At 30.9% G+C, this 13,912-nt stretch overlaps 1 protein-coding gene across 9 annotated transcripts in view; it reads right to left on the reverse strand.

The window, feature by feature from the left end:
• The window catches only part of LOC134687317 (F-actin-monooxygenase MICAL3-like), a 61,503-nt gene that overhangs the window by 33,703 nt on the left and 13,888 nt on the right, over positions 1–13,912 (reverse strand). For all 9 annotated transcript variants that reach the window (XM_063547510.1, XM_063547509.1, XM_063547514.1 and 6 more), the window contains exons 2-6: positions 7,196–7,466; positions 5,662–5,869; positions 4,958–5,071; positions 1,963–2,064; positions 563–819 (exon numbers count right to left, since the gene is read on the reverse strand). In XM_063547510.1, coding sequence (XP_063403580.1) covers positions 563–819; positions 1,963–2,064; positions 4,958–5,071; positions 5,662–5,869; positions 7,196–7,450 — 936 coding nt within the window. In that variant the 5' untranslated portion in view covers positions 7,451–7,466. The remainder of the gene's footprint in view (positions 1–562; positions 820–1,962; positions 2,065–4,957; positions 5,072–5,661; positions 5,870–7,195; positions 7,467–13,912) is intronic.

Genomic DNA, 13,912 nt, shown 5'->3' on the forward strand with positions numbered 1-13,912 from the left:
ATTGTCATTGGAGAAATAAAATAAGTGCAAGAAAAAAAATTGTATAAGAAAAGAAAATTAAATCATAATTTCCTGTCAATATGCACTTCTACATAAAGTACATGTATATCCTTATTATCTACAAAGTTTCATAAAATTATGTTGTATGGTTTCAGAGAAGTTGTGATGACAAGATGGGCAGACAGACAGACGGGTCAAAAACATTATACCCTCACAACTTCATTGCATGGGGTATAATAATGCCATTACAATGTGACACCAGTGAATGATGTTTACAAAGAATCACATGTAAATAAAACAATGACACTGTATATAATGTGATGACAATGTTACTTGGGTAAATAATGCCAAGACAATGTGACAGGATGTTTGAAATTATAAGGATTTTCAGTAATAGATTAGCATAGCTCCTTTTTATAACTTTTTATAATTAAGTATCAATGATGAGTCTTTTGTAGGCAAATGTATTTAATGTGCAGAAAAAGGTAAAACGTATGTCTTGTGTACAGAATATGAGGATAAGGTTTCTTTTTCTTCTACTTAACAACAAAGTGTTACAAACCTGCAAAAGAACTCCTTTATCCAGAAGACTAGATTTTTTAGCAGTCATAACAAAATAATGAGTGTCATCTTTATAATAAACAATATTTTCCAGATCAATCCCAGTCTTTTCATTCAGATCTTTGAAGAATTTTTGGTTAAATATAAACGCTACACCACTGATTTCCTCTACACGGGCCTCTTGTTGTGAATTACGGTTAATGAAATTGGCTGTGATGGCTATGGCAAGTTTTCCTCGAAATTCTTTCCTCTTGAACCCTGATAAAAACAACAAATGTTATTATTTTGTTCATATTTCAATTGAAATCTGATTGATTTTGGAAGTTAAGAACACTTTCTAAATATCTGTAATTCGATTTAATAATAATACATAATTATGGATTCAAATATTTTCATGGATACAAAATTTCGTGGATTTAAAGATAATTACATTTTCATGGCTATTTGAGTGAGTGGTTGAGATTAAGTCTGTAAATATTTTAAGAGATATTTTTTCTTCGTTTCAAATATGAACTGGGGTTTTACCAATACCTGAGAAAATATGTATCAAATAGAAAATAATAACTCCACAATTTCTGACCGATACTTCAGTGGCTTATACCTTATTAATAAAGCTTATTAAGTCATCCTTGTCATCCTTTAGTTATAACATAAACAGTATCAATTGTATTGCCCCTTATCTAATTTCAACAATTCATTTATCTTCAATGATACTCAAGGCCAAATATTTGAAAATTCAAAATCAACAACATTCATCAAAGGGCTGATGAAACTCATTTATTATACCATGATAAAACTATAAAACTTAATGGTTTTTCATGCATTCAAGAGTCCAAGGCTCTTTAATCTTTTTTTTCTTTTTACATACCAGTCAAAGTGTCAATAAACAGTAAAAAGCACTGTGGATTAATTTATCATGGGTACCAATTTTCATAGTATTTTCATGGATATTAGATGTCGTTTTGCAAAGTTTATATATATGCCTGTAAAATTTTGTAGGTTGTCAAATGTTCAAAATTTGTGGTTCACCTATACCATGATATGCAGGACAATTGGTATCCAATGAAAATTAAATATTCACATTAAGGTGGTACCTAACACTACAGGAAGATAACTCTGTAAAGTCAGCTAAACGTTTTAATTACGTTGTGTTGTAAAAGAAATATTAAGCTTCTCAATGATCAAAATTGTTGTTTGTCAAACTGTTATATAAGCAGTGTATTTTTCTGAAAAAACAGTTGGTTCAAAATTTTAGAAATTTTTTAATTTTTGTTAAACGGTCAAAGTAAATACTTTGACAAAATTTTATGAAAAATTAAATGAGCCAAATGAATTTTAGTGGAAGTGATGGGTACCACCTTAAGACAATATTTTTTTTAATTAAACTCAATGTAATCTTACCCTGCAATGTATTTCTTTTCCCATCAGCTCCAATTAACACATCAAATTCAAACTCAGCAACAGGACTATCTTCTGGTGTAATTTTAGCCCTCCATCCTGTTTCTGCAAATACAATTATTATATTACAGCTCTGTTGGTTTTTTTTATATAGATTTTGCATAAAATATATTTTCCAATCAACCCTTATATCTATCGATATTGGAAGGGGGCCTAGGTGATTGGAGTTGTCTAAGTATTTCATCTAAAAACTAAATGGGGAACGATGCCCTGGCTTGCATTTATAACATTATAAAGGCGCATAACTTAAGAACAGTAAAAGTTATACTACCCAATTTGGTACTTGGTCTGAGTTTAGTTGTATTTAGTATTGTGTATAAGTTTCATAACATTTAGATGAGGCAAACTTTAGTTAGAGAACAGAAATGGAAAATTCAATATTTTTTTCAATTTATAAAAGGGCACAACTCTAGAACTGTAAAAGTCATACCAACAAAATCCATACTTGACCTGGGTTTTGTGGAAATGAGCAATGATTATAAGATTCAGAAGGTTGGTTTGAAAGTAATGGAAAGGAAACCAATATTCGGCATTTTTTTTACAATTTGTAATGGGGCATAACTCTAGAATGGTAAAAGTGACACCACCAAATTTAAAACTATATCTGTTTTTTTCTTTTGTTGTAGTAAAAGGCATTTGGTATAAGTTTCATATCATTTGATTGAGGCCGGCATATACAGAAGGACAAGTGTTAAACTTTTTGTCCCCTCTGGTCAGAGGGGGCATAATTACAAAACAAAATGATAAAGACTCTTCAAAGTAGAGGATGGAAGGGAATGGAATAATTTTAAGATAAATGTTGAGAAAAATATAAAGTGTTTCATACTCATATCTGACATCATTTATAATACTATTTTTAGGAATTTTAATTACTATCATTTGAAGGGTCTGATAAAATTAGCATTCCTGACAGCCTTAATTGATGAGATGGCAAATTTTCTGAAAAAGTCCAATGGGTCATTGATAATAAAATACATCACAAAAAATGAAATAGGGTGCTTTTATTTAATTACACCTTACATACATGTAATTTAATTTGTTTAATTGATAGCTAGTGCATTTTCCTTTTTGATTTCTATCACTGAATTTTTGTCAAATACATTTTAGATTTTTTTTTAATCTTTCTTTACTTGCTTATTTTTCATGAATATGCACATTTCATTTATTTTTTTTCTTCATGATTCATAAAATAAGTATGTCAGTTTATCTATCATTTTGAAAAACTGACAATCAATAAAAATACTGCTGTTTATAAACATGTGCATGTATATAAGCAGATTATGCACATTAAATCAGCATCACTGGATTGAACCTTACAACCGTAAAAACAATCAATAACTATTGTAAAGTTGTCAAACCCTGATCACCATTCAATGTAAACAATACCAAGTAAAAGATCATAGGGTCAATAACATAATTATTAACCTGGACAAAGATTGATCTGAGGTGAAAGAAGAAATTACTGACCAGGTTATACTGGTCACTTCAATTATGATTTATGGTCAATCTAGAATAAAAGAAGAAATTACTGACCAGGTAATTCTGGTCACTTCAATTATCATTCAATCAATTAAGATGTAATCCTATCAAACCAAATAATATATGCTATAAGGGTACCAGTTTCTTCCCTGTTTATTGAATCTGAATTATAACGCTTACTGGGTTAACAAGATCATGGAGATTAAACATAACATTGATATCAAAGTATATCCAGTGCAATAGAAATAGTTTCTTCCTCATATGATTGATCCAATATAAAATAGCTTATAGACCATGAAAATGATCTACAAGCCTTTCATTTAAGCCTGTGTTAAAACAGACTTGACACAGATCTTATCCTTCACAAGAGAACTACTTCACTATTTATTAATGCCATCATTTCCATTTTACTCTATTCACATTTACAGATTGATTGTTTGACTGGTGATTCAACCATAAATGAAAATATTACTCAAAGAAAGAGTGAAGTCCATGTTTATACTATTATCTTTTACATTAATATTTCCAATCTTCAAGACGGTACTTGTTGGGGCTTAATCAACTTTTGTAATTTTGTAATATAGAAAGAATACATTCCTACTGTTTAATGTTTCCTTCTTATATATATTTACTGTTTTTATTGGTGGAGGAAGCCAGAGTGCCCAGAGAAAACCACAAACTTTTGGTAGGGAAACACCACATCGTAACTCCAGCAGTATTCTGAACAGTACCATTGAATGAACCTTTACAATATCAATTTTGTACATAATCACATTTTTTTGGTTTGTAGAAATTTGCAATTATGCATCTGTACACTTGAGTAATTCTTTTTCAATACTTTTCATATGATATTCACTAGTATTACATAACAAAAGTGTGTTACTAAATTCTTACATTGTTTGTATAAATGATTAAAAAAAACGATAGTAATCAAAAATTCAATTGAAGCATGCTGTTCGATTAATCTGTTTAATTGATTAAAATTTCACAGCTGATTATCCATGGAAACACTCATGCTCCAATTCTCTAAAGTTTGCGTATTTTAATATCTTTATCCTCAATTTATTATTTATTTGTTCTATCATTTCTATTGATATCGCTGGAAAGGCAAATTGGTCCAAAACTCTGTAGAAACTTTTTCCAATATTGTTATCTAATAAGAAATATATTATTCAGCTATTTTTGAAAGCACAAATTCTAAAATTTGGAAAGCAAAGTTAGTTTTGAGATTTAAATACCTCAATAACTATAGATGTAGATGTAAAACACTTTTACCAGTGAATATTGTATGTTACTCAGAGACTTTGAGATGAAGATCAGTAATTCGCCTATTCAGAATCTAATGCATTCTGGGTAATATTTTCAAAATCCATACATCAAAATGATGTGATTGGTTTAAAACGTTTCATGGTTGATAACCTAATGTCCTATATCCTTAGATTTTCTGTCATATACTTACTGTGAGATTGATCTGAGGGTGGCTCTATCAAGCCATCAAATGATGTGTTTACATGAATCTCTACTCCAAGGAGGAGGGCAACCTTCATCAGTATACATTGTAACTGTCTGATGCCTACAAATTCAGGAAAACAGCAGAATGAAAATATGTATTATACTTAGTTTTGTCATAAAAATATGAAATAGTGGTAGTAATATTTTTCCTAATAATAAAGGTATACTTGGAAAGACAAGTGAAACATTCAAACATTTTGTGTGTAGAAATAATACATAAATATAAATTACTTTCAATGTATCAATTCACTAAATTCTAATATAAAATCACTGCAAAATCAAAATATTATCAATTTACACTAATCTTACTAAAATAATCCTCAAAATCTTGGATGTTAGAAACAAGAATACTGATGCACATTTTTTTTACATTTTTACTTAAAATGTCTGTTTGTTTTGTTCTCAAATCATTGTAAATATAAGGGAATTTTATGCAACTGTCATACAAGAGAGAGGTTTAGCCAGCTATAAAACCAGGTTTCATCCACCATTTTCTGCATACACAAATGTCTTTTCCAAGGAATATGACAGTTGTCATCCATTTGTTTGATGTGTTTGCAATTTGATTAGAGACTTTCTGTTTTGAATTTACATCATAGTTCAGTATTTTAGTCATTTTGCATTTCACACATAAAACAAAACATTACTTACTGATATGGTCTATGGCACCAGCACAAAATTTTCCAAAAAACTTTTTGGCCCCAAGATTTTTGAGATCAGTGATAAGGAATGGCCAGAGATGGAGTACATTGTTCCGTGAGAAACTGTCTCGTTTTTCTACCACTACTACTCTAGCTCCAAGTAATACTAATTCTATAGCAGTTCTTAGTCCGCAGGGTCCGGCCCCTATTACCAACACCTGTAAAAGAAGATAGATTATTTTTCATTAAAGGAAAAGGGGGCTCGGTGGCAGAGTTGTCTATTTAAAGTAGTCAAACTACTGACTATGACTAGCCAGTCAACACTGAGGTTGTGAGTTTAAATCCAGCTTAGGACAGGTGCACTCCAAACTTAATTGACTAGGCTTGTTAGTTTTCCTACTGAAGGTTGGTGGTTCTCTCTGGGCTCTTTGGCTCCTTTCACCTAAAGATACAAGCTGACCACTGTGGAAAAGCACAAATAGCATAAAACAAGAATGTGTCCATATTACACGGATGCCCCACTCGCAATATCATTTTCTATGTTCAGTGGACCGTGAAATTGGGGTCAAAACTTTAATTTGGAATTAAAATTAGAAAGATCATATCATGGGGAACATGTATACTAAGTTTCAAGTTGATGTGACTTTAACTTCATCAAAAACTACCTTGACCAAAAACTTTAACCTGAACTTCGCACTATCATTTTCTATGTTCAGTGGATCATGAAATTGGGGTCAAAAATATAATTTGGCATTAAAATTAGAAAGATCATATCATGGGGAACATGTGTATTAAGTTTCAAGTTGATTGGACTTCAGCTTCATCAAAAACTACCTTGACCAAAAAATTTAACCTGAAGCGAACGAACGCACAGACGAACGGAGGCACAGACCAGAAAACATAATGCCTTTTACTATCGTAGGTGTGGCATGAAAAGTACTATTATCATTATGTTTATCAATAAATATATCAATTTTTATTAGCCATTTAAGAATGTTCTAATGTAAAATACATTGTCCATTTTTACTCTGAAGACCAAATTTGGCATGTTTGCTAAAATTGTTGTCATAAATTTTTTAAATGAACAAAAAATGAGTCTCAGGTACAAAGTCATAATAGTGATAAAAGTATTTTCTGAGCTCACTTTTGAGCAGCCTTTTAAGGAATATTTCATTAATAAGAAAACAAAATTAATGTAGAGAGTATTCTCAAGGTTTCCCCTTGTGTAAAGAAAAGTCATCTACAAATGTATGTTACAGTTGCACATCTAAGTTTTTCTACAAGTTCTCATTTTTTTATGTAACTGAAGAGGAGATCAAACAGGGTTTATTTCACATATAAATATGGTTAAGCGCAAGATTTTATTTGACATAAAAAAAACACAGTATTTTATTGCAAACAATTTAATAATTAATTCAAGTTTACCAAAATGCTGTAAAAAATCATTTTCTTTCTGAAAAACATGCCATTTGTAAATAAAAAAAAAAATTATGGAGAAAGAAGTCCTTACTGGTTTCCATACATTTTAAGCATCATCAACTTACATTTGTATTAGCACAGGCCTCGCCTCTACGGTATTCCTTCCTGGAAGCATGCTTGTCAAGTTTAACCCAGATATTCTGAGCCTTCCAGTAGTTGATCTTAGATTTTAGTCTACGATAAAAGTTGGCGTGTGTGTCATGTTTAAGTCCTGCTGCCTCACAGAGGTCATGGAATGTAGATAATACAGATTTACACGTGCCTGCCTTGGTAAAGTTTTCAAACTGCCAAGCCAACGTGGCAGGCTCACCTCCATTCATACTGCATGTCTGTTACCTGCAAATAAAAAGATAAAAATACAAATAATTTGTTGATAAACATACACTAGTTCTCAAATGATTATCATGATTATGTACATGTATGTATAGTTTTTGTATACCATGTTTTTGTAACCTGAACCTCTATTAAATCTGTCAATGTGTTAATTGGTAATTCAGGTACTGTAAATTCAGAAATTATTGTGTGCATTTATTATTGCGATTTTGTCATTTTAGACTTAAATGCCATTTTTATTTTTTTACGATTTTGAGAAAAATCCTGTTAAATTCATATAAAATATTTCAAACTGTGAGTTTAACTTATTGCGTTTACAACTCAATAGCATTTTTCGCAATAATAAAAACCTCGCATTCATTTTTGAATTTACAGTATTGCCTCAACTATCACTCAGGAATAAGACAGTTATTTTCACTATAAGTTTTGTTTTTGTTGGTGTTATTTTGTAAAAAATAAGTTTCAGGAAAACTGTAAAACAGTTCAATGTTCATTTTCAATTTTTGTAAATCTCTAATTCATTTGTATTAATTTGCATAATTCCTCATGTTTCAAAGTTCAAATCTTATAACCAGATGCTCCGCAGGGCGTAGCTTTATACAACCGCAGAGGTTGAACCCTGAACAGTTGGGGCAAGTATGGACACAACATTCAAGCTGGATTCAGCTCTAAATTTGGATTGTGATTAAGTAGTTGACACAGCATAGGTTTCTGACACAGAATGAATGTGTTCTAATGAACTTAAAATTTTTGTTTTCTCTTAGAGCAATTCACTATGCTGTTGAATATTAATCCTCTCAAAAAAATGTTTGAAGAAATTTTCTTTTTATTTAAGAAATTTCAAATGAGAACAAGCTGGATTCCGCTCTAAATTTGGATTGTGATTAAATAGTTGACACAGCATAGGTTTCTGACACAGAATGAATGTATTCAAATGAACTTAAATTTTTTGTTTTCTCTTAGAGCAATTCACTATGCTGTTGAATATTAATCCTCTCCAAAAAATGTTTGAAGAAATTTTCTTTTTATTTATGAAATTTCAAATGAGAAAAATTGAACCCAATTTTTTATTCACATCCCCCTTTCCCTTATTCCAAAACTAATTTCAATTAAAATATTCTAATGGAGTTTGCAACAATTACTACTCATTTAAATACATCATAAAATATTAAGATGTAAAAAAACTGCTTGTTATCACTGAATGGTAAAGATTATTTAAATTTATCAGTTGGTAGTAAAAAGTGAATATACATTGTATATTGTATATAACAAAGATTTAAGTTGATTCTGGACAAAGAAAGATAACTCCAATTAAAAAAAATTCTTGCAGATATTTCTTGCTTACTATACTGGACAAAGAAAGATAACTCTTAATTAAAAAAAAATTTGCTATTTCACAATATTGTGAAATTAGATATTTCTTGCCATTGCACAATACTGTGCAATTGAAAAGACTTGCTATTGCACAATACTTAATATAATAATTTTAGATCCTGATTTGGACCAACTTGAAAATTGGGCCCATAATCAAAAATCTAAGTACATGTTTAGATTCAGCATATGAAAGAGGCCCAAGAATCTAATTTTTGTTAAAATCAAACTTAGTTTAATTTTGGACCCTTTGCACTTTAATTTAGACCAATTTTAAAACTGGACCAAAAATTAAGAATCTACATACACAATTAGATTTGGCATATCAAAGAACCCCAATTATTCAATTTTTGATGAAATCAAACAATGTTTAATTTTGGACCTCGATTTGGGCCAACTTGAAAACTGGGCCAATAATCAAAAATCTAAGTACATTTTTAGATTCAGCATATCAAAGAACCCCAAGGTTTCAATTTTTGTTAAAATCAAACTAAGTTTAATTTTGGACCCTTTGGACCTTAATGTAGACCAATTTGAAAACGGGACCAAAAATTAAGAATCTACATACACAGTTAGATTTGGCATATTTAAAGAACCCCAATTATTCAATTTTGATGAAATCAAACAAAGTTTAATTTTGGACCCTTTGGGCCCCTTTTTCCTTAACTGTTGGGACCAAAACTCCCAAAATCAATACCAACCTTCCTTTTATAGTCATAAACCTTGTGTTTAAATTTCATAGATTTCTATTTACTTATATTAACGCTATGGTGCGAAAACCAAGAAAAATGCTTATTTGGGTCCCTTTTAGGCCCCTAATTCCTAAACTGTTGGGACCGAAACTCCCAAAAATCAATACCAACCTTCCTTTTGTGGTCATAAACATTGTGTTTAAATTTCATTGATTTCTATTTACTTTAACTAAAGTTATTGTGCGAAAACCAAGAATAATGCTTATTTGGGCCCTTTTTTGGCCCCTAATTCCTAAACTGTTGAAACCAAAACTCCCAAAATCAATCCCAACCTTTCTTTTGTGGTCATAAACCTTGTGTCAAAATTTCATAGATTTCTATTATCTTAAACTAAAGTTATAGTGCGAAAACCAAGAAAATGCTTATTTGGGCCCTTTTTGGCCCCTAATTCCTAAAATGTTGGGACCAAAACTCCCAAAATCAATACCAGCCTTCCTTTTATGGTCATAAACCTTGTGTTAAAATTTCATAGATTTCTAATCTATTTTACTAAAGTTAGAGTGCGAAAACTAAAAGTATTCGGATGACGACGACGACGACGCCAACGTGATAGCAATATACGACGAAAATTTTTTCAAAATTTGCGGGCGTATAAAAACCAAACATTTTACAATAAATGACATTTGCCAAAAAATCAGCCAAATGACGCATCATGACAAATCCAATAATTGGCAGAGATAAAAAAAAATTGAAATGACAAAGTTTGAAATCAAATGCAGAAATAGATACATGTATGATTCAACAACAAAAAGTTATTTTTATACAAGGAAGCCAGGAAGTTACCCCATACTTTGTACCTTTCTACAGCTGTTTTGTCTCTGGAAGGTTAATACAAGGTTTAATTCCCCCACACACTTCCTTGTAATTTCACAGATAACACCAACATATGTTTCCACACATATTGCAAACATACAGACCTTGTAAAACTACACATTTGATTTAATAAATGTTTTATCTAACCCGTCTCTTTCATTTAGTGTCATATGTTATGTCTGGCAATACCAACACAATTCACGATGATGAATCTAATTGAAATAAAACTGCCATGTCACTCTAAGAAAGTTTATAAATATCTCTCTCCATGCACATGTGTGTCTGTTGGTGTACAAGAACAATGCATTCTGCTATTCAAATGACACCTAGAACAATACAAACCGCTTATCAAATGACTCCCAAATGGCTTTCAAAAATGAACAAAGGTCTATATAATATTTTAATATATTCGCTGCAGGAGTCTAACGCCAAAAAATCAAAATCAGAGCTAATTAAATTTTTGATTGAAAACATGAATTTGAATATCAATTTTAATTTGCTTTTGAATCAACCATAACATTTTTTTATACATTTGTTTACTTGCATCGTTTTGAATAAATAGACATAGGTAACAAAAATGTTCTATTCACTTACAATTTGTACATGTTGTATGAATGGATGATATAAATCCACTTGGTTAATTAGACAATATAGATCTGAGGTTTATTGATGCTGCCAGCTGCTTTATTTTGTTACCAATGCAATATTTAAACCAGATGTCTGCAAGTGAAATACAAGGAACATTTAATTATACATGTACCAAATTTCCTAACAGCAAAAAAAATATGAGAAAGAGGCTGAAGATGAAAAAAGGGACCAACAACTTGAGTTCAAAAGTCTGAGAGAAACAAATATGACCATAGCAAAAAGCAAAAAATGACAAAATAGACAAAAAAAAACCTCACACTTTCATTTTCTATGTTCAGTCACTCACAGGACCGTGTGAAATTAGGGTCAAAACTCTAATTTGCCATTACAATTAGATAGATCATATCATAGGGAACATATGCACTAAGTTTCAAAGTGATTAGACTTCATCAAAAATGATCTCGACCAAAAACTTGAACCTGAACCAGGACAGACGGACAAACAGGCAGACGACGAACAAACACACAGACAGCAAAAAATAATGCCCATAAATGGGATATAACAAGATGGAATATATGTTCTGCAGGAGTTTTGTACCTATTCTTACTCCAAATTATATGAACCCAAATAATTCAGTCTTTATATTCTGCTGCTCTATAAAGGGTACAAGTAGGAGAGAGTCATTATAAGGAGAGTGAAATTATTCAGGGTTTAAGAATGCACTTGTCATGCTTGTTATTAATATATCATAACTTATTTCTCTTGATTAAATTGAAAACAAATTATTCAGGTAGAGTCAAATCTAAACTGTTGAATATCTTAGCTCAAACTATCCTATAATATAATGTAAACATTATTAATACAGTTTATACTGTATAATTGTCAGTTTCCCTGATGGAACAATTACAGTGTAACCTGCCTCATCAACACCTCAGAAGTATTCCAACTTCCTGCTTTAAACGACACATTTTCGAAGTTCAAAAATATGCCTATCCTTGCAGAAAAAAACAGAGTATTTGGTCAAGCTGCTTAAAGTCTTAATCCGACATTTTTTTCTGGTCCCCCAGTTGGGTCAGATAACACATGTTACACTGTACCTTTTTTTATAATAATAACAAGTAGTGAAGTACATGTAAACACAACATGTGCTTATATCAGGTCAATACAAACCACAACCATTTAATACTAATTGACCTTAGAAAATATGTACTAAGTTGCTAATTCTTTGATTGATCTATTGTTGCCGGCTTAAATATGAACATGGCTTAAGAGGAAAGCCAAAGTCAAAAGCTAATTAGAACACAACTTAATTTCAACCAGATGCTCCGCAGGGCGTAGCTTTATACGACCGCAGAGGTTGAACCCTGAACGGTTGGGGCAAGTATGGACACAACATTCAAGCTGGATTCCGCTCTAAATTTGGATTGTGATTAAATAGTTGACACAGCATAGGTTTCTGACACAGAATGAATGTATTCAAATGAACTTAAATTTTTTGTTTTCTCTTAGAGCAATTCACTATGCTGTTGAATATTAATCCTTTCAAAAAAATGTTTGAAGAAATTTTCTTTTTATTTATGAAATTTCAAATGAGAAAAATTTAACCCAATTTTTTATTCACATCCCCCTTTCCCTTATTCCAAAACTAATTTCAATTAAAATATTCTAATGGAGTTTGCAACAATTACTACTCATTTAAATACATGATGTAAAAACACTGCTTGTTATCACTGAATGGTAACGATTATTTAAATTTATCAGTTGGTAGTAAAAAGTGAATATACATTGTATATTGTATATAACAAAGAATTAAGTTGATTCTGGACAAAGAAAGATAACTCCAATTAAAAAAAATTCTTGCAGATATTTCTTGCTTACTATACTGGACAAAGAAAGATAACTCTTAATTAAAAAAAAAATTGCTATTTCACAATATTGTGAAATTAGATATTTCTTGCCATTGCACAATACTGTGCAATTGAAAAGACTTGCTATTGCACAATACTTACTATAATAATTTTAGATCCTGATTTGGAGCAACTTGAAAACTGGGCCCATAATCAAAAATCTAAGTACATGTTTAGATTCAGCATATCAAAGAGGCCCAAGAATTTAATTTTTGTTAAAATCAAACTTAGTTTAATTTTGGACCCTTTGCACTTTAATTTAGACCAATTTTAAAACTGGACCAAAAATTAAGAATATTACACAGTTAGATTTGGCATATCAAAGAACCCCAATTATTCAATTTTTGATGAAATCAAACAATGTTTAATTTTGGACCCCGATTTGGGCCAACTTGAAAACTGGGCCAATAATCAAAAATCTAAGTACATTTTTAGATTCAGCATATCAAAGAACCCCAAGGTTTCAATTTTTGTTAAAATCAAACTAAGTTTAATTTTGGACCCTTTGGACCTTAATGTAGACCAATTTGAAAACGGGACCAAAAATTAAGAATCTACATACACAGTTAGAATCGGCATATTAAAGAACCCCAATTGTTCAATTTTGATGAAATCAAACAAAGTTTAATTTTGGACCCTTTGGGCCCCTTTTTCCTTAACTGTTGGGACCAAAACTTCCAAAATCAATACCAACCTTCCTTTTATAGTCATAAACCTTGTGTTTAAATTTCATAGATTTCTATTTACTTATACTAACGCTATGGTGCGAAAACCAAGAAAAATGCTTATTTGGGTCCCTTTTTGGCCCCTAATTCCTAAACTGTTGGGACTGAAACTCCCAAAATCAATACCAACCTTCCTTTTGTGGTCATAAACATTGTGTTTAAATTTCATTGATTTCTATTTACTTTAACTAAAGTTATTGTGCGAAAACCAAGAATAATGCGTATTTAAGCCCTTTTTTGGCCCCTAATTCTTAAACTGTTGAAAATAAAACTCCCAAAATCAATCCCAACCT

Source organism: Mytilus trossulus, chromosome 10 (assembly GCF_036588685.1).
Source record: "Mytilus trossulus isolate FHL-02 chromosome 10, PNRI_Mtr1.1.1.hap1, whole genome shotgun sequence".
In the NCBI taxonomy this organism is placed as follows: domain Eukaryota; kingdom Metazoa; phylum Mollusca; class Bivalvia; order Mytilida; family Mytilidae; genus Mytilus; species Mytilus trossulus.